At 44.4% G+C, this 25,827-nt stretch overlaps 1 protein-coding gene across 3 annotated transcripts in view; it reads right to left on the bottom strand.

Annotated features, from left to right (window-relative positions):
- Positions 1 to 1,381: 1,381 nt before the first annotated feature.
- The window catches only part of si:ch211-159i8.4 (matrix-remodeling-associated protein 5), a 56,755-nt gene continuing 32,309 nt past the window's right edge, over positions 1,382 to 25,827 (bottom strand). For 2 of the 3 annotated variants that reach the window (XM_015955279.3, XM_070551813.1), the window contains exons 7-18: positions 15,614 to 18,604; positions 15,208 to 15,470; positions 13,883 to 13,912; positions 11,985 to 12,258; positions 11,716 to 11,907; positions 11,103 to 11,621; positions 10,853 to 11,024; positions 9,439 to 9,693; positions 9,218 to 9,344; positions 7,502 to 7,582; positions 3,509 to 4,652; positions 1,382 to 2,775 (exon numbers count right to left, since the gene is read on the bottom strand). In XM_015955279.3, the coding sequence (XP_015810765.3) occupies positions 2,222 to 2,775; positions 3,509 to 4,652; positions 7,502 to 7,582; positions 9,218 to 9,344; positions 9,439 to 9,693; positions 10,853 to 11,024; positions 11,103 to 11,621; positions 11,716 to 11,907; positions 11,985 to 12,258; positions 13,883 to 13,912; positions 15,208 to 15,470; positions 15,614 to 18,604 (6,602 nt within the window). In that variant the 3' untranslated portion in view covers positions 1,382 to 2,221. The remainder of the gene's footprint in view (positions 2,776 to 3,508; positions 4,653 to 7,501; positions 7,583 to 9,217; positions 9,345 to 9,438; positions 9,694 to 10,852; positions 11,025 to 11,102; positions 11,622 to 11,715; positions 11,908 to 11,984; positions 12,259 to 13,882; positions 13,913 to 15,207; positions 15,471 to 15,613; positions 18,605 to 25,827) is intronic. The other variant, XM_015955357.3, reaches the window with a different exon arrangement.

Here is a 25,827-nt window from a genome sequence, read left to right on the forward strand (position 1 = left end):
TGAGTCACATAAAGATGTGACTCAACGTATTACACGTGACAGCCCCATCTAGTGGACAACTGTTGTTTCTGCACATACTTGTAGTTATCGTCCATTTATCGTTATCGAGGAAAAATCCTCACTATATCACAATTTTGATTTTAGGCCATATCGCCCAGCCCTGCCTGAGTGTAGTTTTATTTCCGATACTAGCTCCATGACAGAAAGTGGGTGTGGCCCTTCTAGGTGCAGGGGAAAAAAGGGGGACCCACGGCACTTATGGGCTCGACACACGGGAGGCGACATCGCCTCTCCTCCATTCATTTTCAACGAGACGTGCGCGACAAAGCGATAATCGCGGGTCTCCCTCCTACCAAGCGAAACGCGAAAAACGTGCGTGTGAAATTTTTCACTCGTGCACGTGTCGTGCACGGACGACCCAGCGACGCGATCCCAGAAAGTTGAAACATTTTCAACTTTTCATCGCTGTCGCTCGGACGAGGACCAATCAACGGAGGTTTCATTCACTGACCAATGAGCGGACAGGATGCTCCGTACATCTCCGAGCAAACATGGAGGAGAAGTTGATTATTATTATGTTTTATAGTAAAATCAGAAGTAAGATTTCACATAACTCTAGCAGCACCTTGTGAAACATCATATCTACCGCTTTATTAACTCTGAACCGCTTAAATAACCTTAATTCCCTCCAACCTGACACAGCCAATCAAAACAACGGAGGTTTCGATTTCGCCATGGAACAGAACGCGTAGACGGCTTTGCCGCTGGCCGCTGCCGTGGATCACCTCCCGTGTGTCAGGTAATAAAAGCGACAGCGACAAATTTTGCTGATCGCGGTTGTTTGTCGCCTCCCGTGTGTCGAGCCCATTATAGGGGATGGGGGCACGAGGTGACCAGTTAACAGTATAAGGTAACCTGTATGCTCCCCAGAAACTGATGACGTAGCGACGTAGAAAAGACCGGCTATTTCTGGCCTAATAATTCCCCTGTTTGTTTCTTTTTGAAGCTAACGAAGGCTATTCCACACTTAGCATGCATATGCAACTCTGAGTGACCTAGAGGTGGAGTGTCCATCTGGCATACCGAGCCATTTATCAAATGTGGGTTGCTTCCCCCCCTGTGAGCACCACCCACCTTTGATTCTGTTTTGGCTATTTTTCTCAGAAAAGTTAAACTTTAACATTATTGCTGTCATTGTCTTCATTATATGTTCTGGCTTAATTACCTAAATTACTCAGTTCTAATGTGTTCAACTTATTTTCAAACTCATTCCCATTGAAGTTTTGAAACAACAGTTTTATCCTGAATCTGAGAAATGTGGTATGAGTGGGTACAAGGTGCACCACTACTAGGTAGGTAATCAACCTATAGGAACAATTCATAAAATTATGTTTTGTTTACTTTTCAATTATAGTTACACATTTTCAAGCACACAGTTACAATTTCACAACCAATCTATGATGAACCATTAGTCCAACATGAATAGTGACGCCAAAACTTACAGGAAGCATCTGATAAAAATGTTGAGAAGTGGCATAAGTTCACAAAACAAGCACAAGAATTTAGGCATAAGTTTAATTTAAATCATTTTCTGTAACGTCTGGAAGGAAATTTCACCTGAATTTCATGCTAGTTCTGAGACTTGAATAATCATGAATTGTTAAAAAAGCGATAACATAATGCAGATATGGGGACCAGATTGCCTCATTAGACCCATGACTGACCTGAAATCATTACAGGAAATACTGACAAATATACGACTTTACCAATGCTAGTTTCACAGGACAAGATTCAAATAACAACAGAAAGTGAAGGGACAAGGAGGCAGACTTGTGCATATAGAAAAGGGTTATTATGAAAATGTGTTTTGAGTCAGTGGGTCAAAAATCAAACACAATTTGGAGTACAGAACAAATTCTTGACCTTTTGAACATGAAATGCTGGCAGGAGGCTCCTCGGTTGACTCAGGACACGCTGGAGGGGTCACATGTCTAGGCTTACCAAGGAATGCCTTAAAGGGCGCCCCAGACAAGCTGTTAGAGGTTGCTAGAGAGAGGAAGGTTTGGCCTGCTGCCCTTGTGACCAGGGCATTTTTTTGCATAGTTTCAAGCTATAAGTCAGGTAGCTTTAAATCTGCCAGCAGAATATCTTTATAATGTACAATAAAAAGCCCTGATAAGTCTTTTTCTGCCTAAACATTCTACCACATCGTTTGTGCTCCTCAAATAACTTGTAGGTATGTTGATTTGAAATCAGTTCCAAGTGAATTTTTAGCGTTACATTTGTAAATACCAGAGTTTGTGAGGACAGGATTCTGAATGACCAGACTACCCTCGTCTGTCATGCGAATCCCTCCCCGCGCTGTGTACCGATTATGTGGTAGCAAAGTGGTGCGTCCCGGTAACGTCCACGAAATGTCTGGCCTTGGAATACCAGTCGCAACACACTGTAGCATCACTGGTGTTCCCTGCAGGACTCTTGTGATGGATGCCATTGTGGTGGTGATCCGCGGTGGGAAAACCATTACTGTGACTGGGTAGGTTAGAGCTGTTGATCCAAAAGAGTTGGCGGCTTTACAGACATATGTTCCTTTGTCAAAATTGGCAACCTGTCTGACGTGAAGGCTCCCGTTGGTGAGGAAAGAGATTCGTCCAATGGTTTGTGGTTTGTCCAAAACAACACCGTTGGGTAGGGTCCATGTGATGGACGGCTGAGGCCAGCCATCCACCGGGCATGGCAGGTTAAGGTTGAGGCCATAAGTGATCTTCATCCCACCTAAACAAGGAAACAAATCAGAATCCTTTTCTATCAAATAAAAACAAAGCTGATATAAATGAAGGAATAGTTTGACTATTTTGGAGTACATTCCAGCTCCAACCTCCCAAATATTACTATATTCATGCAAATGTTATGTTACAAACCTTTATATTGATGTTATTTTCTGTTACATGGTTATCCACAGCTGGAAATTCAGAGCTTCATGGGGTGCAGGGGTGAAAGGAATTTCTTACACTGCCAAAATAACCTTGTATCGGAAGCATTCCTTGTGATGTTATTTACCAAACCTTTTATACTATTGCATTACATAGTTATTAAGAAAAATATTAGGAAATTCCTTCAAGAGTTGACCCCATACCACAATCAGCCCATGCTAATGTTGTTTAATCAATATCCACAGAATTTGCGATGATGATCGACAACTAAGTAAAAATGTTCATCAAGGAACCCTGCATAGGCTAAAGGAAAATGATGAGATCAGAACAGTTCTAGGCTGACAGCAGTCCACTTTGGCCTTGGCTGTGCTCAGACTTTCCATTTCTCCACTCCTTCTACATACATGGTTCATTGTGTTTCTATTTCTTACTGGTTCCTTTCGTTGATGCAACCCACACACCAAAGATTTTTCTTGGCCCTAGCAATTTGAGCCTCCCTCAAGACCACCATCATCCCTAACACTCTCACACTAAAAGAGTTTTTGCTTTGCATAGTTTGAAAAACAAAGACATACCTGTTGGTCCTCTAATAACTGGTTTTCTTCCAGCCTCCAGGGCATAACGTTTCTCTGCTTGTCCGGCCACATTTTTTGCCAGGCATCGGTAAATTCCCTTATCAGTTGCAGCTGGGTGAGAGATCCGTAGAGTTCCATTACCAAAATGGTGGAAGAAGCGTTGAAGTCTCAGGCCTGGCGTTAGCATAGTTCCATTAGGTAGCACCCATAGAAACTCTGGGTTTGGTTTACCACGAGCAGAGCACTCAAGGACCAGTTGGCCAACATCCTGTTTGATTGGTAAGATTTCAATATTGGGAATGTAAAAACTAGGTTTCTCTGCTAACGGTGCCACTTCCAGTTCAACTGAAAGGGAAGCTTCACCCAGGTGATTTTTAGCAAAACACTTGTATATGCCTTCATCAGTCTTTCTGACCCCTCTTAGCTCCAAGCTTCCATTTTGGTGGACCTGGAAGCGACCACCAAGGTAGGGTGTTGCAAGTGAGTGGCCATAAGGAGTAATCCACCACACCTTGGGTTCAGGTTTTCCCTTCACTTTGCAATCCAGATGTGCTGTTTGGTAAGAAACACCCAGGAGTTTTGTAGTACTCTTTCCTTTCACACCATCGATAAAGGGTTCCTGGGGTTCAGCTTTAACTATCGTGTTTTTAACATCGTCACCAGCAGCGTTTCGTGCCACACATGCATATTTCCCTTCATCAGCGAGAGTCAGTCTATTTATGACTAACGTTCCATCCTCCAGGATTTGATATTTGTCTGACGATACTTGTATTACATCCTTACGTGGTGATATCCATACGATTCTTGGTTTCGGTTCACCGATTGCCTGACAACTCAGTTTAGCTGATTCCTCTAATTTTACTGTCATCGTTGATTGGGATTTTTCGATTTGTGGAGCATTTGGTTCTACTTTGACTCGCACTTTTTTTTCATCCTTGCCCAGTTTGTTTGTTGCATGACAGGTGTAGTCCCCTTCGTCTTTTTTGCCCATCTGCTGAAGGAGTAGAGTTCCATTCCCAAACATAACGTAGCGGCGACTGCGAAGGCCGCTGTCATCTGACTGAAGGGCGTTGTTCACCAACGTCCCATCTGGAAGACTCCAGGAGACCTCTGGGTTGGGCAGACCAGATGCCACACAGTCCACCTTGGCGAGTGGAACCAAAAACAAAATTTTTCATTTAATGAAGATGATACAGGTGCAGGTCATAAAAATAGAATATCATGAAAAAGATTTTATTTTAGTAATTCAATTCAAAAAGTGAAACTTGCATTTTAGGTTCATGCATTACACAAAGACTGATATATTTCAAATGTTTGTTTCTTTAATGTTGATGATTATAACTGAGAACTAATGACAATCCTAAATTAAGCATTTCAGAAAATTAGGACATCAGTTAAGACCAATGCAATAAAGGAGTTTTAGAAATGTTGGCCAACTGAAAAGTGTGAGAATGTGCAGCACTCAATATTTAGTTGGGGCTCCTTCGGCCCAGATAACCGCAGCAATGTGGCGTGGCATGGAGTCCATTGGTCTGTGGCACTGCTCAGGTGTTAGGAGAGCCCTTGTTGCTCTGATGGTGGCCTCCAGCTCTTCTGAATTGTTGGGTCTGGCTTGTTGCATCTTCCTCTTCACAATACCCCATAGATTTTTCTATGGTTTAAAGGTAAGACAAGTTTGCTGGCCAATTAAGAACAGGGATACTATGGTCCTTAAACCATGCACTGGTCGCTATTAGGGCCTGCACGACTTTATTTTTTTTTAAAGTCGACAGTCAACTAATGAAAGTCGAGTCGACTTCGACTAGTCGTTGATTATGTCATACGCCGGAAGCGGCGGGGGAGGGGGGGGGAGGGGGGGGGTTCGGTCGGTAGGTTCGCTGGAGTTTTTGACAATTAAAATTGCGCCCACATTTTCTAAGTTAACACATCTCTTTTAACAACGGTAGTTTCTGCATCCTACTTCAGTCCTCTCCCCCCTCCCCCTGCTTCAGCCCTCTCCCCCCTCCCCCTGCTTCAGCCCTCTCCCCCCTCCCCCTGCGCAGCGGCCGCAAACTCACCGATGCGCCTGCAGCCTCTCGGAGTTCCTGCTGCTCTAAACATTAAAATAATTATTTTATTTTCTGTTCCTCACTTCTGATTACCTTCAGTGGTGTCTGTTTGTTGCAACCAGCAGGTACAAAAACTAACTTGTTTGTATTTGACTATTTTTCTGTCCTGCCTGTTTATTATCTTCCTGCATCTCCTCTCAATCCTAAAGAGAAACTGCTACCTGGCTTCATATATATTCACCTCATGAGTTACCTTTGAACTGCAGTTCTAAAAGATCTACCGACCGCAAAAACAGCGGAGTGCCGCTGCTCGCCGGCCGACTACAACGGGACCGTTTTTGCTGCGGAGTTCATGCCGGAGCGGAGCGGAGTGGAGATAATGGAATCTTGGGGGTGCGTCACCGGAGGACAGCAGGTGATGCGCCTCGCTCCGCAGCAGCGAAACGCATCAGGCACAAATAACAGACAGAAAACATGAAAGGAAATGAGCCGACACGAACGATCGCGTGTTAAATTTGTTTTTGAGGTGGTGACACCTGATTTGGCGGTGCTCAGGACGCAATGTCTGGAGCGCACGTCAACGATCAGAGCTTTGCATGCACAAACTGGTTAAGATTAGGATGGGGGTGAGGGGAAGGTTAAATTGCAAGAGGGAAAAGGTCACAGTTTGGTTAAATGTCCGTTTTACCGCCGGTGTCAGTACCGCACAGCGCGTCACCTCCGCCTCGATCCAGACGCGCAGGGGCTCATCACCTGCTGTCTTTTCCGAGGACTGCATCTTGTCAGTCATTATCACGTGACAGCGACTAGTTGATGACAGGCATAAAAAGTCACTACAGAGCCGTGAAGTCGACTAGTCTACTAGTTCGTACAACCCCTAGTAGCTATGGCACTGTGTGCTGGTGCCAAGTCCTGTTGGAAAATGAAAGTCGGTCAGCAGCAGGAAGCCTGAAGTGCTCTAAAACTTCCTTGAAGATTGCTGCGTCGACCTTAGACCTCAGAAAACACAAAGAACCAACACCAGCAGATGACATGGCACCCCATACCATCACTGACTGTGGACACTGTTCACTGGACCTCAAGAAATGTGGATTCTGTCCCTGTCCTCTCTTCTAGGGTTGAGCCTCGTTTCAGACGAGTATCCGGTACGGATAAAGCATTTTTGATGAGTGCGAACATAAAACAAGTAAAACCCATGAATATCTGTTTCCATGCTGAAGGGAAATCCTCATTGGGTAACTGACTGTCTTCACGCTCTGTGGTTGGCCAGTCACACTGAGTGCCCGCCCTTCTCTACACACACTGCTATCCAGTGCAAAATGTACTTTCATCAGAGAACATAGCTTTGGACAACTCGGCAGCAGTCCAGTCCTTTTTGTCTTTAGCCCAGGAGAGACACTTCTGACGATGTCTCTCGTTCAACAGTGGCTTGACACAAGGAATGCAACAGGTGAAACCCATGTCTTGCATTCGTATGGGCGGTGGTTCTGAAGTACTGACTCTAGCTGCAGTCCACTCTTTGTGAATCTCCTCCACGTATTTGAATGGGGTTTGTTTCACTAAACTCTCCAGGGTGTGGTTATCTCTTTCGCTTGAACACTTTTTTCTACAACATCTTGTCCTTCCCTTCACTTCTATTAATTTGCATGGACACAGCTCTGGGAACTGCCAGCCTCTTTAGCCTTTTGTGCCTAGCCCTTTTGTTGCATTGGTCTTAACTGATATTCCAGTTTCCTGAGATACTGAATTTGGGATTTTCATTCATTGTTAGTTCTAATCATCAACATTAAAATACATAATAAATAATATATGAGTCTATGTGTCATAAATTAATTTAATATACAAATCTCACTTTTTGAATGAGCATTGTTAAAGATATTCTAACTGCCGTCTTATGTTTAGTCTGACTCAGCTAACTGCCCTAAACCACGACTCGGTTAAATACCTGGAAATTTTCACCAAAGGTGATCCTAGTCTGTGCCGTCCTTACATGTTCAATTCGGGGAGGAACCATCAACACGTCTACCTAGACACAAGCACACAGAGAGGAAACATCATTTTCAATAATTTATTTTAAGTCAATAAACCAGCATAAAAAACTACTGTTTTCATCTGTTACTCAAACACACCTTCAAAAATGGGCCATCATCTGTGTTTATGCTAGACTTGAGACCATAGTGCGCATGAAACAGCAAGCACGTACACTTGAACTTTAAAGAAAAATAAACACAAAGCTGAGGCTGTAGTCTACTGAAACAATTCATCATTAGTATTTTATTCCTAAACAATTCTTAAACCCTTTAAAAGCAATATTTTGAGCTAAATGAGTTAATGATGTAATGAAGGTAAATAAGACATATTGTGTGTTTACATTAATGTTTACAAAATAAATATGGGCCGCATGTGTTGCAGTTGGTAGCAATTTTGCCTCAGTGAGAAGGTCGTAGGTTCAAATCCGTCAGTGACCTTTCTGCATGGAGTTGGCTTGTTTACTCCATACATGTGTGGGTTTTATTCAGGTACTACGGTTTCTTCTCACAGACATAAAACAAACAACTTATTTAAATGTGGAGACTTCAACTTGTCACTAGGTGTCAGTGAGTGACTGGCTGTCTCTGCGTGTCCCTGTGATGAACCTGAGATCTGTCCAGGAAGTCCCCCATCTCTCAACCATGACCGCTGGCAAAGGGACCAGCTTCCCATGACCCCATTAAGGGAACTCTGTTTCTGTAAAACCCTCTGAATTAAGTTTCATGCGTGGTTTGCATCATGCAATCTTTAGCCAGAATCAAAGAGATAAAAGAAAATGTGATTAAACAAAAAAATATAAAACTTAAGGGCTGCACAGTGGCGCGGTAGTTAGCGCTGTTGCCTTGCAGCAAGGTGGTTCCGGGTTCACGTCCCGGTCAGGGGCCTCTCCGTATGCATGCGTGGGTTCTCTCAGGGTACTCCGGCTTCCTCCCACCATCCACAAATATGACTGTCAGGTTAATTGGTGGGCTGCGCAGTGGTTAGAGCTGTTGCCTTGCAGCAAGAAGGTCCTGGGTTCGCTTCCCGGCCTGGGATCTTTCTGAATGGAGTTTGCATGTTCTTCCTGTGCATGCGTGGGTTCTCTCCGGGTACTCCGGCTTCCTCCCACAGTCCAAAAACATGACTGTTAGGTTGATTGGTCTGTCCAAACTGTCCTTAGGTGTGAGTGTGTGTGTGCATGATTGTTTGTCCTGTGTCTCTCTGTGTTGCCCTGCGATGGACTGGCGCTCTCTCCAGGGTGTACCTTGACTGCTGGAGATAGGCACCAGCCCCCCGCCCGTGACCCTGCATGGACAAAGTGGGTTCAGAAGATGGATGGATGGATGGAGGTTAATTGGTCTTCAATTGTCCCTAGGTGTGTGTTCTTGGTTGCTTGTCCTGTGTGTCGCCGTGCTGCCATGCAATGGACTGGCAACATGTCCAGGGTGTACCCTGCCTGCATGCCCGGAGACTGCTGGAGATAGGCACCGGCCTGTGTGGCTAAGTGGGTATTGGCGATGGATGGATGGAAATAAAACTTGGTATGTTCTAAAAAGCTTTTGCTAATGTTATACAAGTGTCTTTGACATACATTTCCTACAAAGATTTGAAAGCAGAAAACTCCTCACTCCTCAGGTTATAATCTGTCTACCTGGAAGAGCTCCATGTCCTCTCCATTGGGCCGCTGGAAGATACACAGATAGTTTCCACCATCCATCTCTGTTAGCTGGAGAATCCTAAGAGTCCCATTATGGAAAACTTTAATTGGTCTCTCTGGGCTGGGGGCACAAGAAAAGTTATTTAATGACACCTTACACGTATTCAAATCTCTATTACTACTGTGGCTGTTCATGTTTAAGATATCGGAGTTACCTGTATCGATGCTCCATGATGGTCTTGGAGGGCAGCTGCCAAAGAGTTCCTCTTATAGATCCAGTTGACTCTGGGCAGTGGAGGTAGACCGTTGAGCCATACATGGCTGAAACAATGTGTTGACGGGATGGAGTATCACGGTGCTGGGTTGGAGGAACTGGCAGAGGAGGCCGGTGGGAGAAAGAGTCTTCTTTCACCTCCAACTGGACCATTCTTTTGGCAATTCCCACGGCGTTGGTGGCATGACACTCATACCTGATAAATAATGAACAGTTGTAGTTTTCGTTTAGCCATCTATATGTATACATCCGTAAATAAAACATCAACAGAGTTAATAAGCTAACCCATCATTTAAATCTAACGCTGTTAAGTAGTTGTGAAGGCTTTCTCCTACAATGAGAAGTGGACTGAGATACTTAGATTAAAGTCTGAAAATACCGCCAGCCCTTTACTGGGTTGTGACCAATGGTCTCAAACTATTCGTTTTCTAAATGTCTCAAAACATTTACAAAGCTTCTTGATTTCCTTGTGTGAGTCTCCAGGCCTCCCTCTTGTGTCGATGGAGTTTTGATCATGTGACCGTTTCCCTCAGAATAGTCAGAGCAATTGTTGAAACCTATTTTGGAGCATTCCCAGTTTAGATATTTAGTCAGAAGTAGGGATTTGTATTGGTGAAATTCTGGCGATATGACACGTATCACGATACAGGAGAGACGATACGATATATCACGATATATTGGGATACACTCAGCCAGATGGTATTAGCACTTTTTTAGACTGAATTCATTGTAGGAAAATTCCAAACTGATGCGTAACATGTTTAACGTGAGGTATTCGAACCACATTAAAGGGATTCACATTTCAATGGTGGAAACCAAACACACTGCACACTACTGCCAACTAGTGTTCAGCGTTTGAATGACACAAAAAATAAAAAATGATAATACACAAATGTTTGTGTGTAAATTCTTCCAAAAATTTGATACATGGCTTTTGAATATCGATGTTATATCGCAAGGAAAAAATATCCCAGTATAGTGCCACATCGATATTTTCTTACATCCCTAGTCAGAAGTAAAGAGAAATGTGAGTCCTCTTTGGTAGGGAAGGTGGACCAAATTGCACATAAACTGAGGGGAGATTGGAAAAAACAAACACAAATGAAATAATTTGTGACTGAACAGTGACAACATTTTGAACGGCAACCAAATGGTCGCTCCAGCATACCAAATCAGCTTGATTTCAAATGAAATTTTGCATATTTTTCTCACTAATTTTGTTTCTTCGGCTACAGTCGCAACCTAGTGAGATACCAGTTTTACACCAACCAATGCTGATGTCTGGATGTCCTTATTCCACCATGAGCAAAAAGAAAAATTTATTATGAAAAGACTTAAACAAACACCTCTCTTACTTTCCACCATCTGCAGGCAAAATGTTGTTTACAAGTAGAGTCCCGTTGGGGAAGACGAACAGCCTACGTCCCAGAACCTGTGATGGTTTCACGCTGATGCCTGCTGGGATCATCCATTTCAAAGCAGGCACTGGTTCACCCTTTGCAGAGCAGTGAGCATACACACTCCTGCCTGGTCAGAGGAAATTCATGCCATTTAGAATGGTGAAACATTTTAGTTCCAGTCGTAAACAGTTATCATGCGTCTCACCTTGTTGAACTGTCATGGCTTCCTGTGCTTCTTCACCTATGCTTGGGGGCAAAGCTGCCACATGGAGGTGATAAGTGATCGTATCAGCACCGGCTGCATTACTCGCGATGCATTTATAGTCTCCTTTGCTGGAGAAATTAGCAGGGTGGATTTTCAGAGTTCCATTCTGAAGTAGAGACATTTGAGAGATAGGAGTTTGCATGGTTCCAGCCTCCCGAACAAACGTTCTGTCTGGGAGAATCCAGGAAATCTGGGCCGGTGGTCTTCCAGAAGCAAGGCAGTGGAATGAAACATTTTTCCCCAAGTAGGTTGCTATCTCTGTGGACTGTGGTGGTTGAATTCTTGGAGCTTCAGTCTGGACAGCTAAGGTAATGACCATTCTGTCTGATCCAAACCTGTTGTGGGCCGTGCAGAGGTACTGTCCTCGATCCTGAAGCTGGATGTTTTTAATCATGAAAGTTCCGTTTTTTAAGACTTCAAAGCGCGGGCCGTGCTTGGTGTTGGCTAGAATGGTGGCTCCTGATCAGAGAACAGAGGATAGAAATTATGAGACTCGTTTTCCAGATTATATTAGTATAATTATTCCTTCATTCTTCCTGTTTTTGCTTTTTACCTGTAGAGACCTTAGTCCAAGCAACATTGGGTTCAGGATTCCCGGTTGCTTTGCAGGGCAGGAACACGTCATCCTCTGCCAGCACTGAAACACTAGCTGAGTTCACCGTGGTGATTCGAGGTTTCACCCCCCCAACTCCCAACAGCCACGGGAAAGGAGGTGCAGCTGTAGGGTGCTGGGATCTAAGCCGTCCTACAAAATACTGGTGCGTAAGTAGGTATAATTAATTATAATCTATAGTATTCTTAAAATACCAGAAGTAGTCATACCTCCAACGGGCCACCTGGCTCCAGCCAGAGAGGTGGTGGGGTAGTAAGGGAGGGGCGTTGGGGTGAAACCACGGAGTGGGGGTGGTGAAGGGTTAGCAGCGTTTGAGTGCTCTGAGTGGTAAGACCCAGTGGGAGCTGGCGGTCTAAGGAAGTGAGGTCTGTATGAGGGTGGAGGACTGGGTCTACGTTTGATCGGGGCCAAAGCATCGTAGTAGCTACTGCGAGGTTTGGGTGTCGCTATCCTTCCTAGCTGAGCAATGCGTTCAAGCTGGGCCTAGAAAAATCCACAGTTAAGCATAAAAAAACATTCAACAATATAAAGGTAATACTTCTCAGATTTGTAATAATCTGTAACTAAATGTAGTCGATCTTTGACGAATATTTACCTTGACAAGGTAAATCTAAATACTCCACAATAGAGCTATGAGGTTTTTTTAAATTTAGGTTGTTCTGTAATCTAAGTGATGAAATGCTATTGTTGACTAGATCGTTGTCAACTAAACACATTTATTCATATTTATTGCATACTTTAACCCTGTGGTGGTGCTCACTCCTCGCCCCTGCCACCTGGACCTCAAGGGATAAACCATCAATCCTGCTCAATGGTCAACTTTCCTCGCAGGGTCGCCCATTAGGACAGTGGGAGGGTTAAACAATTTAGTGCTAATCATATTTGTAATGAGTTTATCATAACGGATATCAGAGAGCCGGAGGGATGCGGCCAGGTCACTCAGACTGTTTGACTCAGACGAGCTGCAAGCCGGTTAGCCGATGAGGTGAAAGCACAGCTGAACACATTCAAGACTCAGACGAGATAAAGTCGGCATGGACGTTGATGGCAAAGCCGAGGTGGAAGGATGGTGAACATCTTCAAAACGAAAGTCGGTACCGTTGATTTTCTTTTATTGAGCACATGTTTTATCTGTGTGCTGGTAGATTAGTTCAAAGAGCATCTAGAGCTGTAGCTGCATCAGGCTCATCTACAGAAAAATAAAACTATGTGCTGCTAGTTTTATCACCACATGTACATACTGATGCAACTCCAGAAAACTTTGTGATAGCGTATCAGAATAACTACGCTTCCTGACACCCTCTGTTGGAATGGCCAACAGGTGGCGCACTCGCGGACTCACGCTCTCACAGAGCCGACGACAGAGGAGACCACCGAGCAGAGCAGGTGGCGAAGCTCATGAGACGGCAGAGCGGAGGAGAGTTTTTTTTACTTAGCTAGTTGCAGTGTTGGGCAAGTTACTTCAAAACTAATGCATTATTTATTACTTGTTACCCTCATTTTAAAGTAATTCATTACTTAACAATAATACTGATTTAAAATGTAAGGAATTACACTACTTTTGCATTACTTTAAGTTACTTTCACAAAAACAACTTCAATATGAATTTGGTAATCTGATGCTCAGTGAACTCATGACACATCCCGTGGAAGGTGATGTGGTGTCTGAGCTAGGATTGCTGTTAAAAACAGTCCGGTATAATAACAGTTCTGTAAAATGTTTGTTTATTAAATAAAAGCAACAACAATCTGTACTCTCAGCACGCTGCCATCTTAGATTAACTGAGCAGGAAGTGAGGTGGTGGGGGCTCCAAGCCTATTTTGCCTTGGTCCCCAAATGCCTTGATACGGCCCTGGTTGTGGGACTGACTTTTAAGGGTGATCTGATTCTATCACATGTATAAATATTAAATGCTTATATGTTATTGCTTTTCACTGGTAAACATGTGTATTGGGGATAAATCTACCTACTATATTTTAGTTTTATTGATTATTTCCTGCAAAATATTTTGTATGTATGAAGATCTTGAATTTGGTCATTTCCAGTCAGCATTTAGTTGCAATGCCCAGGTTGGAACACAGAAGTCCCAGTGATCTAATCTGCTCACCTCAGATGGACTCACATGGACTTCAGCTGGCTAAATAAACACAGAAAGTAGAAAAAAAAGATTGGTTCTGACATTTTAAATAGTTTACCAATAAAGGGTTAAAAACACAATACTGGCTAGAAGTGTAGCTTAACAAAAGATTTAAAAAATACTGCTGACATGGGCAATCAAACCAGAAACAGGACATGGTGCAACAGAGTGACAGGCAGATGCTCTGTCCACTAACCCACAAGACCTAATGCATAAGGATAATTGACTAAGATGCAGGTCTAGTGCTGGTCATTATGTGTGTCCTTGCGGACAGGACGCACATTTTTTATTTTGTCCCAAATGCCCCAGCCCCGGTCAGACACCAGGCATCACTGGGTTTAACAGCTCTTTTTGTGTATTAGCTTACAGAACGGTTAATGAGATCTGGATCCATGTTTGCTAAGACCTCTGCAGTACCAGGCCTTGTAATATTGGGTGTTTTTGTGCAATATTTTTATCTTGTACATTTACAATGTCAAAAAGTTGATGAATCCATATTGAAAGCCCGGGTACCAGATGCATTATCATTTTTCTGCCTCTATATCTGGAAGGGCAATGCCCCAGTGCCCCCTATGGACGAGCTGCCACTTTAAACCCACATTTCGATACAATTATTTACTCTGAACCAACTGGCAGCCATCAGATCTCTGTGTGTAGTCGAGTCTACACATTTTGATCTGAAAACTCTGCAACGGAAACCGTCTGAAAGAGGGAGGACTATCTGGTAGAATATTTTGAGCTGATTGGAGGTAATGCCCGGCTGGCACTGGCTACCATATTTTGTCTTTAGCCAATCACAGCAACTCAAATGACATATACCTTGTGCTCCTGGAAAACAACAACAACTCGCTCAATCTTCATTCATTCACCCACATGACAATTACCATGTCTCCAGGTGATTTCTGCCAGTTTTGTAAGACGATTGTACGCATAAAGGGTGTTTTAAGTTCCTCAACAACTGATGCAACAGCCGCTTCTACGCGAGCATCAACCGGCGCGGCCATGTTTGTTTTGCTTAGCTGGGCGCTTGATACTATTGTCAAACTAGCTCCCACTCTACAGCACAGGGCTGACACATGACTGGATCGGCCTATTTTGGGCTGGAGGTCGGACGGTTTCAACTGGAGCGGTACAAGATGGATTCTCCTGAGTTTGGAAAACTCCAAATCTCGCGAGAATTCATTGCAGCGCAAGGTTAACTCTGAACAACCTTTAGGATATAAATGGGTGATCACAGAGAATTAAACAACAGAGATCATGCTATTAATCTTGCACACCCACTGTCCTCCATATACCTGTCTGTATCTGTTTCTGAGCCTCGACAGAAACAGATGATCTCTTGTTTGAGTTCTGATGTCAACACGATGGTTCTGATGAGGATGATGATGATGATGGGATGTGGAAGGTATGACTTTGAAGTTTTCTGGACCAGAGACAGTGGGGTTGGGCTTTACTGTGTCAGCTGTTATCTCTGGTCCATTGGTCACTAATGAGGTGTGAACCCAGAGGTGGGGGAATGGCCAGGGCCGATGGGTGGATGCAGGGTATGAGTCCGGACCTATAAAACACGAAGTTCTATAACCAGCTCTTAGATGACACATCCAAACATAATACAAGTCATAGTTGCTCTCTTTTGTTAGAATGTGAAATATTTCATGAAAGCATTTGAATTGAAGGTTGTTGCACAGAAGATATATTTACCTTGCCTCGGTTGGGAAATTGACTTCTGACCGGTCCAGGAAGGGAAGATGGGATGGTGATAAAGATGTTGGCGTGCAGACCAGTGGGAGGTTGGAGGCACTCTGGGAAGCTGGGAATGCCTGTCTGGATTGACCTCACCCTCTTGTCCTGCATTTCGATCTTGGTTTGTTTGCGTAATCCTGGAACTGGTAGTTTGTTCGCTTCTATCGTAGATGGGATGAAGCCAAGGGTGTAGTGGCTCCACTAAGGGAAAACTGTGAATTTCAGGCTTTCTTGTTGGTTTTGGTGCCCCTTTATTCTCTTTTTGTCTGACCTCTTCCATTGTTCTGTTAGTTGATACATTCTTGGTGGATAAAGTTCTTGAATGGATTGGTATAACTTGATTGGGTGAATGTTCGATGTTGTGTACTGGTACTTGAGTTTTGTATTGTGTGTTGTAGCTCTTTGTAACTAATTCTACTTTTGGTTTTACCTTGTCCACTGTGAGTTTTCCTTGCTTGCTCTTTGTAGACACTTGCTTCCTGGAATTCTCTCCAACAGGTTTTCTACCATTGCTGCCATTTTCAGCAGTTTCTTCTCTTACCTCCTTCGTCTTTGTCTCATATTTATTTACATTTAGAAGGTCCTCAGCTCTTATGAGATTTGGACTTTGCATTTTTGGTGTGTAAGTTGTCTTTGGATTGGGTAAATGTTGCTCGCCAATGAAGGGGTCTCTTTCTGTAACCATTGGAAATGGAGTGATGGTACTGCCAAGATTGGTGTTACGAGGTGGTCCGCTTATTAAATCGCCCGTAGAATCTAAACCTATTCCCTTCTTGTAATCGTAATCCTCAAATTTGTCGTGTTCATTTTCCATCTCATACTTGGCCAAATTGGATGCTGTGGTTAGAATAGGGATTGCTGTTGTAGTTGTTGTGGTGGTAGTTGTAGTTGTTGGTGTGGTGATTTGTTGAAAGGGATTTATAGGTGGATGAGCTTTTCTCATTGGAGGTTTTCTATGTCTGTAAAAGGGCCTTCTCCTGTTAAACATACCAGGAACAAAGCCGGAGTTTCTCCTCCCATCACCAACATGTTTATTTTCATCCACAGGCTGATTGACTCCTACATTGGGGGGGACTGTGACAACTTTTACTCTTTCCGAAACATGCTGTTGGGTTACGGCTGTAGATCCAGGGAATGCAGGTTGATGGTCTTTTAGCCGTCCAGAAACTCCATGTTGACTTCCTTTTCTCCCATTGTTTGGAGGAGCTTTAGCCCAAACTTTTTGGTGCAATGGAAACTTTGTTATGTGAGAATGACGAGGGGTCGTAAAATGACGTAAATAACTGACAGTTGTTGGATTAGCGGTTGGAGTTGTTGATGTACTTCTTTGGACGGTAACAGTGCTAGGCTCTTCTAGAGACGGCTCCGTGGGGAGCGACACACTTGGCTTAGCGTTAGCTTTAGCCAACATCTCTGCCCAACGGTTAGGATCTAATTCCTTCACAGATTTATGAGGTTTTCTCTTTGAATCTTTTATGCGCACCCTTTTCAAAAACTCACTGGCTTTCCTTTGTGGTGGCCCTACCTTCTCCGGAAACTGTGTGGCAAAAGGACCCATAGTTTCCTGATAATCCCCCCCTGAACCCTCTCCCTCTTTGACATCCAGGTGTAAGATTTTTTGCTCTCTTTCAGTCTTTACTTTAGACTTTTCTGATGACTTTTCTTCTGAGACTTCTACAATGTGAGACAGCATGTCAACTCCATACAGATTTGAGACCAAGCAACTATATTCACCTGCATCCTCCTGGGTCATCCTCCTAACCACCAAAGTCCCATTTGCCATAACTTCTGCTTTTCTTGTTCGCTGTGTAGGGAGGAGAATCTCATTTTTAGGAAGGTACCACCAAGTCTGGCTGGGCTGAGCTGAAGTCACCTCACAAGAAAGAGAGAGCGAGTTCCCCTTATCTACCAGCAGTTTCTGGCCATTAAAAGCTGTTGGACTCATTGAACACTCTTTGATAGTGAGTCTCAGTGGCATCAAGTCCACAGCAGCTCTTGTTCTGACAATACAGTAATAGAGACCAGAATCAGAGAGCGTAGCATTTAAAATCACAAGTTGACCTCTTTCAGAAATTTTTATTTTATCGGTTGGATCCTCTACAATTGACAAATCTGGAAGCATCCACTCCAATTTCACTTCTGATCCTGAAGTCATGACACTGCATTCCAAATGGACCTTTGAACCCTCAAGAGCTGCTTGAACTCGTCCCGTTGCTCCCCTACGAATCAATGCCCAGGAAGAAGCAGCGTCTTCATCCTGACCTCTGAGGCTGTTGATGTCCTTGGTAATTAAAGCTGTGAAATCCATTGCTAGTTTTTTTGTGGTTGTCTGCTGCCTGTTTAGCTTCAGAGTGATTCTGGGTTGAAGCAGCCACGAAGGTTCTGCATCCAAATGACCTTTTAATTCTGTAAAATACGGGGACGCTTCACTAACAACCTGCGTGTACTGATAGGTTGCTCTGCTTGTGTTTGACCTCAGTTGACCTCGCTCTAAAATCGCAGAGCTCTCATAGTAGTATGCAACCAGTTGCCAAAGATTTTGTAATGTTTCCCGGTCAATGTCGCACTCAAGGACAGTCATCAGTGATATGTTTACGGATATCTCAGCAGGCGAGAGTGGACTTGCGGCCCATGTCATGGGTGAACTATCACCAGGATGGCGTACGTCACAGTCCACGTGAGCACGGTTTCCATGACTGTCTGAGAGAACAATGGTCATTTGGCCCAAAGGTTTCTCCAAGTCTCTGGTGTAGGGAAGGTCAGGCTCTGCTTCAGATTCAGCCCATACCGGATTGTCCCATTGTTTGAGGGGAGAACGAAGAACCGGCCGTTCACAGGTAAGCTTGTCTGTAGTCAACCCTAGTAACTGCGTGCCATTCAGATGTTGGGGAAAGGAGCACTGAGGGCAAACATCAATGGTGCCACGTTCCCTTTTACATTTTACTACTCCTGAAAAAAAGGGGTGGAAAAAAAAGATTAAATGGCATTTTGAGATTAAATAAAAATCACTAGCTATCAATGCAAGGAGAAGGAAAACATTAAGACTTGACAGAGGAACATACTAACACTAACAAATGAGGGAAAGTGCTAGCTTGAGACTGGCTATAAGCAATGCTGAAAAAAATTCTGTGAAACTTCATACATCTTAAAAGATATAATTTCCTTGAGTGTCCTTGTATGTAAGGCGCCTGGAGTGGGAGATGCACATGTGCTGACGGCCGATCACCGGACATAGCAGCGTTTGAAGCTGATGGCAGCTCGTTAACAAACATCCACAAACAATTAAGACACATTTTCACCCAATTTATTTACTGACAACGCAAAAAATAATCTGGTAAGTATAACTCACTCAATCTGGAGGTAAGTGAAGAGAATTTAGAAAGTTTACAAAACTATATTGACAAAGTTTTTGAGTTCTTTGTTATGGGTCCGAAGAAATCAGCAGCTGAGACGGAAACACCTGGAACCAAGAGGAGTCGTCCTCAGGACTCACCTGAGGCCTCATCTCCCCGTAAGGACATGTTAGAATTATTAGATTCTATAGATAAACGGCTTCTGGGATTAGAGGGGCGATTCGACCTGCTTGAGGTTCTACATCAGGAGTTCCAGAACCTCCGGACATCGCTGGAGTTCAGCCAGGAGCAGGTACAGCAGCTCGCTGCTGAGAACGCATTTCTGCGGGAGTTCGTTTCTTCCCTGGAAGAGGGAGTGAAGTGGACCACCCAGGACAACAAGATTCTCAAAGAGATGGTTTTGGACCTTCAGGCCCGTAGCATGAGGGATAATTTGGTGTTTGCTGGCCTGCCGGAGCAGACGGGAGGGGCGGAGAATTGCGAGGAAAAAATCAAGAACTTTCTCCAGACCAAAATGAAGATACCTGAAGAAACGGTACAAAAGATCACCTATCATCAGGTGCATCGCCTTGGAGCTAGAAGAGTGGACAGCAGAAGACCTTGTCCCATCATGGCTAAATTTGAACAGTTTAAACAGAAGGATCTTGTTAAAAGCCACGGAAGCATGGACGTAATTTGGGGGGGAGGGGGGGTACATGTCCCCCCCACTTTTTCCAAAGTCAAGTTTTGACCCCTGCACTTTTTACCATTCAACAACAATATTACCGGTACACTATATTGAATTGACGCTGATTGAGCTCTAGGACCAAGCAGAAAACAACCGTTTTAGTTGAAGCCTGCTTCCCATTAGAACATACTGTAAAGATACCCCCCCCCCCCATGTCCCCCCCACTTCTAAATTGAAAATTACGTCCATGCACGGAAGAGAACTCAAAGGAAAATACTACAGCGTAAATGACCAGTTTCCTAAGGAAATCCTGGATCGGCACAGAGTCCTCTTCCCGCTGCGCAAAAAGTTTATCCAGGATGGGAAGAGGGCTGTCATCTCGGTGGATAAGCTTTATGAGGACATCAAATTTTATAAGGAGCGAGGAGTGACAGACTGGCTGTTTTAGCCCAACATCAGGTCAGACATTTATTATTCTTATCAGGATTCACTGGGTTTGAGCACATCAGGATTAAATAGCTGCTAGATCCGTGTTCTAGATGATGAGATATCCTGTTCTTAACCACCTCACACTCCTATCACCTTTTCTTTTTAGTTTTTTTTTCTTTTTCTTTAACCTTTATAATTCTTTCCTTTCCTCTTGTTATCTGCTTCTGGACCTTTACATCTGTATGGTACAACCATGCAACTTTCCAACACTGCGTCAGACTCAGCACACACGTGCGCGCGCGCACACACACACACACACACACACACACACACACACACACACACACACACACACACACACACACACACACACACACACACACACACACACACACATTAAATCTACACCACAATATCACAATTTATGCGTCTCATAATACAACCACAAACACTGTTGGGTCTTTATTATTGTTATTCTTATTTATTTTTCTGTTATCTATTAACAAATTATTTTATACATTTGGGTACTTAATCCATCTTATTCACATGAAGGCATATTCTAGCTACTCACAGACACATCTATGGGTGCACTAAAGTTTGTCTCATGGGACGTACATGGAGCTGGCTCCAGAGAGAAAAGATTAAAGATTTTTGATCAGCTAAGAAGAGTGCATCAGACATAATATTATTACAAGAGACTTATAGCTCTGCCACATGTTCTCTGCCTGCTATAACTCTAGGCAAAGAGGTGTATCTATTTTATTACACAAAAACATCAATTTCACAGTACTGGACACGGTTTCAGATCTAGAGGGTAGATTTATAATGTTAAAAATATCTGTACTGAACCAAAGCTTATGTATTGTTTATGTTTATGTTCATTTATTTGGCAGACGCTTTCATCCAAAGCGACTTACAATTTATAACCTATAGGGCATGTTGTGATATTGTCAGCATATACTGTCCAAATACTGACGACCCTTCATTCTTTCATAATTTTTTCTCTGTACTCTCCGAACACTTGGACTGTCCACTTATACTTGGAGGCGATTTTAATTTTTGGATGGACACTTTAACAGACAGGCTCAGTACAGCTGGGATTCAGCACAATTGGCAATCCACTAATATAGTTACACAGTACATGCGTGATTATGGGCTTTGTGATGCATGGCGATCTCTTCGTCCTAACCGTAAAGAGTATACTTTTTTCTCTCATGTCCATCACTCTCATTCACGTTTGGATTATTTTCTAGTCAGCAGCTCATTGTTGGCTGACATTTCAGACACTGAGATACACTCTATAGTTGTTATTATTAAGGGTAAACAGTCATCCACGAACTCGCGTAGATTACTTAATTTGATAGATTTCTCTTACAGTAGAAACATATAAACTAGTATATTATCTCTAGATGCAGAAAAGGCTTTTGATAGAGTTAACTGGAAGTTCTTATTTGCAACTTTACATAAATTTGGTTTTGGGAACTTCTTGATAAACTGGCTACAAACATTATACAGTTCACCAACAGCACGTGTCAGGACAAACGACCGAATATCAGCTAGCTTCTGTCTTCAGAGGGGGACCAGGCAGGGAAAAATACTGGAAAAACAAAGGGATCCTATACCTGGAACACATATATGAAGGATTAGACTTCATCCCATTTAATCAAATAGTCTCCCAATTTGGAATGGATAAGAATAGCTTTTTAGAATATCACCAAATGAAATCTGTAGTCAAACAAAAATTTAAGCTCAATAAAATAGAATTACAAACACCACCAAGGGTATTAGACTTCTATAATCTCAAACCCCCCAAACTTGTTATGACTCCCATCCTTCACCCTCCTCTGCCTCCTCATTTCACCTTCATTCAGCCCACCTGGTCCCTTCACCAAGCTCCTGACAAGCCCTGTTTCCCTGGCAACCACATCAACTCCATTCTTCTCACCTGTTCCTGTCATCAGCTTCATCCACTTCACCTGGTCCTGACTCCTCAGCTCATCTCACACACCTGCTTCCCCTGCTATAAAAGAACCATCCTGCTATCCAGTCTCTGCGAGATTATTGAAGCACTCCAACCTCTGCCTGTACCATAGATCCTGACCTCGTTTCTGTTCCTTGACCAACCCAAATGCCTGCTCCCTGCCTGGATTGTTTTCTCTGCCTCTGACTACCTGGATTCTCGCCTCAGCTCATTCTCTGGATTCTGCCTCCTGCCTGCTCATTGTAGCATTCACGGATCTATCTGGTTTTGACTCACGCCTGCCCTCCAACTCTGTCTCCTGCCTCGCCCTCCTCTGGTAACTCCACAAAAAATAAAAGATTTTTTTAATATACTTTTACTGTGTTTGGCGTCATTACGGGTCTTCTGAGTTCTGTTCATGACAAAACTACTGTCTAAAGTTTATAAGACACTGTCCAAAATAGATAATAGAATAGCAATCCCTATAGAAAATTGGAGGTGGATCTATCAGTCAGCTTTGACCAGAACTTCTGGTCCCAAACTTGTTTAAAAACTTTTAAAATGATCAGACACTCCAATTTACAACTAATTCTGTACAAAATTCTACACAGAATACACTATACAGGTCATCGGATGTTCAGGATGGGGTTTGCACTGCACAAACAACATTCCTGACAATTACATCCATGCACTGTGGTCCTGTCCACCTGTCCAGGAATTTTGGGGTAGAGTATGTGAAGACCTGTCAAAGTGTCTGAAATGTCATATCCCAACTTCCCCCTCTCTTTGTTTACTGGGAAACCTGGATGATGTCCCAATTGAAACATCTTTGGTTCACGTAGTTTGCATCGCTAAGAAAACTATCCTCTTGAATTGGAAAAATAGAGAAACTCTCTGCATTAACCAGTATAGAAATCTTTTGTTAGATCATATTACACTTGATTTAGCCTCTGCTTCCACTTCAAATCAATCTCTCTGGGCTCCTTTGATCGGTTCCATCACATAGCGATGATGGGGGACCATTGATATTGTCCTGCAGGAAGATGTGGGTGGGGGGTGGGGGGGTGGAGGGTCTGAGTTTGGAGTATCTGGATGTTCCCTGGAGATGGGTTCACTGGGGAGGTCTGGAACTGGGGGGCAGTTGCCTCGGGGGGTGGACTACTGGCAGTTGTGAGTGGGGCCCCTTGGAGGTCTTGGCGGAGGCCATGGGTCACTGCCTGGCAGCTGCATTGCCCCTGGGCGGGTCTGGGGGCTTGGGGTGTGGGGGTGGCCAGCCCCGTGTGGGGATCTGACCGGGGGCCTTGGGGGTCGGGTCCTGACATGTATGCTGCCGGGAAGAAGGCAGGAACATGCTGCAGTGCCTGGCCCGGGCTCAGGGGCCTCGGGTAGACTTTGGCTCCTCTGCTGTTACATCACAGGGGAGGGGGATGTCCAGGAGGGGGAGAACCCAACCTTACCTGGATGTCCCATGTCTTTTATATTATGGAAGTTGTGCAAATGCAGGGATGGGAGTAAATATTCTGCTGGGGTGGGGCTGGGTTGGTGCCCTCAGAGTCTGTGAGGCTCTGTGATGCTGCTGCTTTCGGCCCTGGCATGCCCTGGGTGGCATTTTGGCAACAGAGGTGCCTATTGGGGCCAGTGGGGAAGCTGGCTCCCTGGAGGGCTTAAGTCCAACCAGCCATTCCTCCCCATTCTCACACATTTTTCTCCTCCTGCTCCCTCCCATCATCACACAATCATGCACATAGGACCTTGGGGGGTGGACAAGTCAGGGGGTGCGGGTATGGACCCCATTTCCGCATTCCTGTGGCAACCTGCCCCCCAAATTTTATTTGCATCTTATACACTTCCACCAACGACATTCCACACAAATACACACTTAGGGCCTTGGGAGTGAGCACATTCAACAGTGTTTGGTAGGGGGATTTTTCAGCCTCATCCCGAGTGCCGGTGCCCACTTCCAATTTTAAACTGTACTTAGACACTGAGGGCTGTGGGTGCAAGTGGGGTAGTGTGGTGGCATCAGCTGGCATAGGCCAGTTGATGCCCGCACTGCCCGCTCACCACAGCCATGGAATATACCTCATCAACACGCACTAACACTATATTGGAGCAGGCAGAGGGAGACTAGGGGGTTTAGCACACCTCTGTTGTCACTTGGCTTCCCGGGGCTGGAGGCTAGGAGGGAGATCTGGCCATCTGGTTGGGGTCTGGGGTGGTGGGTTGTTTTGCTCAGCGTTGGGCGGGGGAGCCTGCCCATTAGCACCCCAGCAGAAAGGGTCGGGCTCTGGGAAACGGTAATGGTTGTACCCCATGTGTCGCATTACCGGGACCAGAGGGAATAGGGTGTGTATGGGGAGCATGAGTGGGTGTCCGGCGTGCATTTTTGTAAGTCTTAGGTTGTATGTGTATGTGTGAGCATGAGGGAGGGAGTGTGTGACTGTGTCTGTGTATGACTGTATATGTCAAGTGGGGCCTTTGACTCCTCCCTTCTCCTGGGACTTCTTTTGATGATATACATCTTCGTCTCCCCTCTCCCTGCCACACCTGGTGTGGAGTGTGGTGCCTTGGTCTGCCTGAGTGTCCGTGGCTACCGGGTAAGGGGGTTTAAGATTTTTGGCATCTGCCTGATCAATTCCGGTGGCTGCCTGGTGGGATCTGGGTCCCTGGGCTCTGCTGGGTCCCCGGTGGAGGTGGTCACCCCTGAGTCCCAGGCTCGGCCGGCTGGGGGGTGGGAGGCCTGTGGGCTTGCCGCTGATATCTCCCAGGACTCTGCCGGCTGCTGGTTGTGGCTCCCCGAGGCGATCCTCTGCACCTCTCGAGGGGGGCAGGGGCTTTTCTGGTTGCGGTTTCCATGGGGTCCCTGTGTTCTGGGGCAGCTTCTGGATCTCTGGGACTTGGAGCTCCCTCCATTTCTTATGCATCTTTGGAGGGGCAGATCTATGGCCACTCACACTCTCTATTGGATGCTCCTATAGAGAAACCTTCCATATACACGCCCGTGTATGCACACAGGTGCTCACATGGTGCTCCCATAAGTATGGACTTCTGCACGTTCAACACATGTCTTAAGGCTGTGGTTGGCACTAACTGCACTGTGATTTATTATCGTGTGATTGTTCAGTAAAAAAATGTTGATTTTACATGTCTTCATCAAGTTGATGCAGTGACAGCTTGCTCCTGTATTGTTGTGAGTCCCTTTTCTGCAGGTCAAGAAGCAGACTCTTGTTCGTCATTGATTATTTATTTTCGTGGACGGATATATAGATATAATTTCTAGTTGTTTTGGGAGGAATTGGGATTTAAAGATGATGAAATAGCGTCGACTTTACTGAATTCACTGACAGCTAGCATATGGAGCTGATCAGAGAGGTCTGGGAAGGTGTGGCAAATGTGCTTTGAAAGAACTAAAGGAGGAAACAATCTGAATGAAGCAAACTCTTTGGTCACAAGGCTGAAGATGGTCTACTTAGATTGTATTAATACATGAATCATTAACATGGAGGTGCTACCAGGAGTCATGGAGGAAGCCATAGAAGGGCAACAACCCAGCATCAGGACCGCCACCTCTGCCTTTGCGCAAGGAGGAACAGGAGTAGCACTGTCAGAGCCCTGCAACATGACCTTCTGCAGGCCACAAGTGTGCATCTAAGATGTCTTATTTGTGTGTTCCCTTTATTTTTTTTAACAGTCTATATGCAGGGGCAGCAGTAGCTCAGCAGGTAGAGTAGTTTGTCCAGTAATCAGAGGGCTGCTAGGACCA

The sequence above is a fragment of the Nothobranchius furzeri genome, chromosome 1 (assembly GCF_043380555.1).
Source record: "Nothobranchius furzeri strain GRZ-AD chromosome 1, NfurGRZ-RIMD1, whole genome shotgun sequence".
NCBI classification, from domain to species: Eukaryota; Metazoa; Chordata; class Actinopteri; order Cyprinodontiformes; family Nothobranchiidae; genus Nothobranchius; species Nothobranchius furzeri.